At 64.9% G+C, this 1,716-nt stretch overlaps 1 protein-coding gene across 1 annotated transcript in view; it reads right to left on the reverse strand.

Moving 5' to 3' along the window:
* LOC104527183 (charged multivesicular body protein 1a) overlaps positions 1–1,632 on the reverse strand; it is a gene marked incomplete at both ends in the record, with an annotated part of 2,008 nt that extends 376 nt beyond the window's left edge. The window contains 2 exons of the mRNA XM_010170835.1: positions 695–841; positions 1,494–1,632. Coding sequence (XP_010169137.1) covers positions 695–841; positions 1,494–1,632 — 286 coding nt within the window. The remainder of the gene's footprint in view (positions 1–694; positions 842–1,493) is intronic.
* Positions 1,633–1,716: the final 84 nt, after the last annotated feature.

Below are 1,716 nucleotides of genomic sequence, written 5' to 3' on the forward strand. Positions count from 1 at the left end.
TAAACACCAGGAGGCTCCAGGCACGAGCCCATCCCTCTGTACAGCTGGGGGTTCAGGGTTTAACCCGAGCCCCTGAGGAAGCAGCCCTGCTGTGGGGCCACCCCAGACCAGCCCTGCTGTGAGGCCACCCCAGACCAGCCCTGCTGTGGGGCCACCCCAGACCAGCCCTGCTGTGGGGCCACCCCAGACCAGCCCTGCTGTGGGGCCACCCCAGACCAGCCCTGCTGTGGGGCCACCCCAGACCAGCCCTGCTGTGGGGCCACCCCAGACCAGCCCTGCTGTGGGGCCACCCCAGACCAGCCCTGCTGTGGGGCCACCCCAGACCAGCCCTGCTGTGGGGCCACCCCAGACCAGCCCTGCTGTGGGGCCACCCCAGACCAGCCCTGCTGTGGGGCCACCCCAGACCAGCCCTGCTGTGGGGCCACCCCAGACCAGCCCTGCTGTGGGGCCACCCCAGACCAGCCCTGCTGTGGGGCCACCCCAGACCAGCCCTGCTGTGGGGCCACCCCAGACCAGCCCTTCCCAGCCTGCACCAGAGCCCGAGGGTCTGAGCGAGCTGCAGAGCCCGGCAGGACCCGCTGTGGTGACGGGAAATCCACGGTGGCTCAAGGCAGCGAGGGGGGAAGGAGCCACCATCCGCTCTCTGCAGGGCACAGACCCGTCTCACAGCCCCCTGCCCACCCAGAGCTCTTACCCCCTTCATGGTCACGGCTGTCTGGACCTTGGAGGCCACGGCGTCCACCCGGGACGACATGCGGAGCCAGTTGAGCCCCTCGTTCTTCTTGCGGATGGCGTTCTCGGCGTAGACACGGGCACACTCCACATTCTTCTGCTGAAGGGCCTGGGAGGGCACAGAGAACCCAGGGCAGGGTTGTACACCAGAGAGTTTTGCTGCTGCTTGGCAGGGTTCCAGCAGGAAACATCTCCTCTGTGACCCTTGGAACACTGAGCACACCCTGGAGAGGGAATGACATCCCTCCTGGTGCCACAGGGACGTGCCACATCCACCCCAAAGGTTGGGGAGCTGAGGGTGCTGGTGTCACAGCACACCCTGGAGAGGGAATGACATCCCTCCTGGTGTCACAGCACACCCTGGAGAGGGAATGACATCCCTCCTGGTGTCACAGCACACCCTGGAGAGGGAATGACATCCCTCCTGGTGTCACAGCACACCCTGGAGAGGGAATGACATCCCTCCTGGTGTCACAGCACACCCTGGAGAGGGAATGACATCCCTCCTGGTGCCACAGCACACCCTGGAGGGGGAATGACATCCCTCCTGGTGCCACAGGGACGTGCCACATCCACCCCAAAGGTTGGGGAGCTGAGGGTGGGACTGGAAACACTCAGGGGTTGAGGTGGCACAGGCAGCCAGGGCTTGGTGAGGGACCATATCCCTGTCCCATGTCCCCTGGGGGAGAACACTGCCCCTGTCCCCCAGCCCTTGGTGGGACCCACAGCTCACCCCACACGTGGGCCGAGCTCCCACCCACCTTTTTGACTTTGGCTTGTTCAGCTTTAGAGTCTTTCTCAGCTTTTTTAGCGAGTTTCTCCAGCTGCTTCGCTGTGAACTGTGGAGAAAACAACGGGTCAGTACCAGGGAGATGGATCCCACCACCCGGGGACCGGAGGCTTCCAGGGCACACCCCGGAAACGGCAGCCCCGGAGGATAAACCCGACCAAAGGGCTCCCTCTTCCCGCAGCCACCGGCACCGC

Source organism: Antrostomus carolinensis, unplaced genomic scaffold, assembly GCF_000700745.2.
Source record: "Antrostomus carolinensis isolate BGI_N321 unplaced genomic scaffold, ASM70074v2 scaffold28850, whole genome shotgun sequence".
NCBI classification, from domain to species: domain Eukaryota; kingdom Metazoa; phylum Chordata; class Aves; order Caprimulgiformes; family Caprimulgidae; genus Antrostomus; species Antrostomus carolinensis.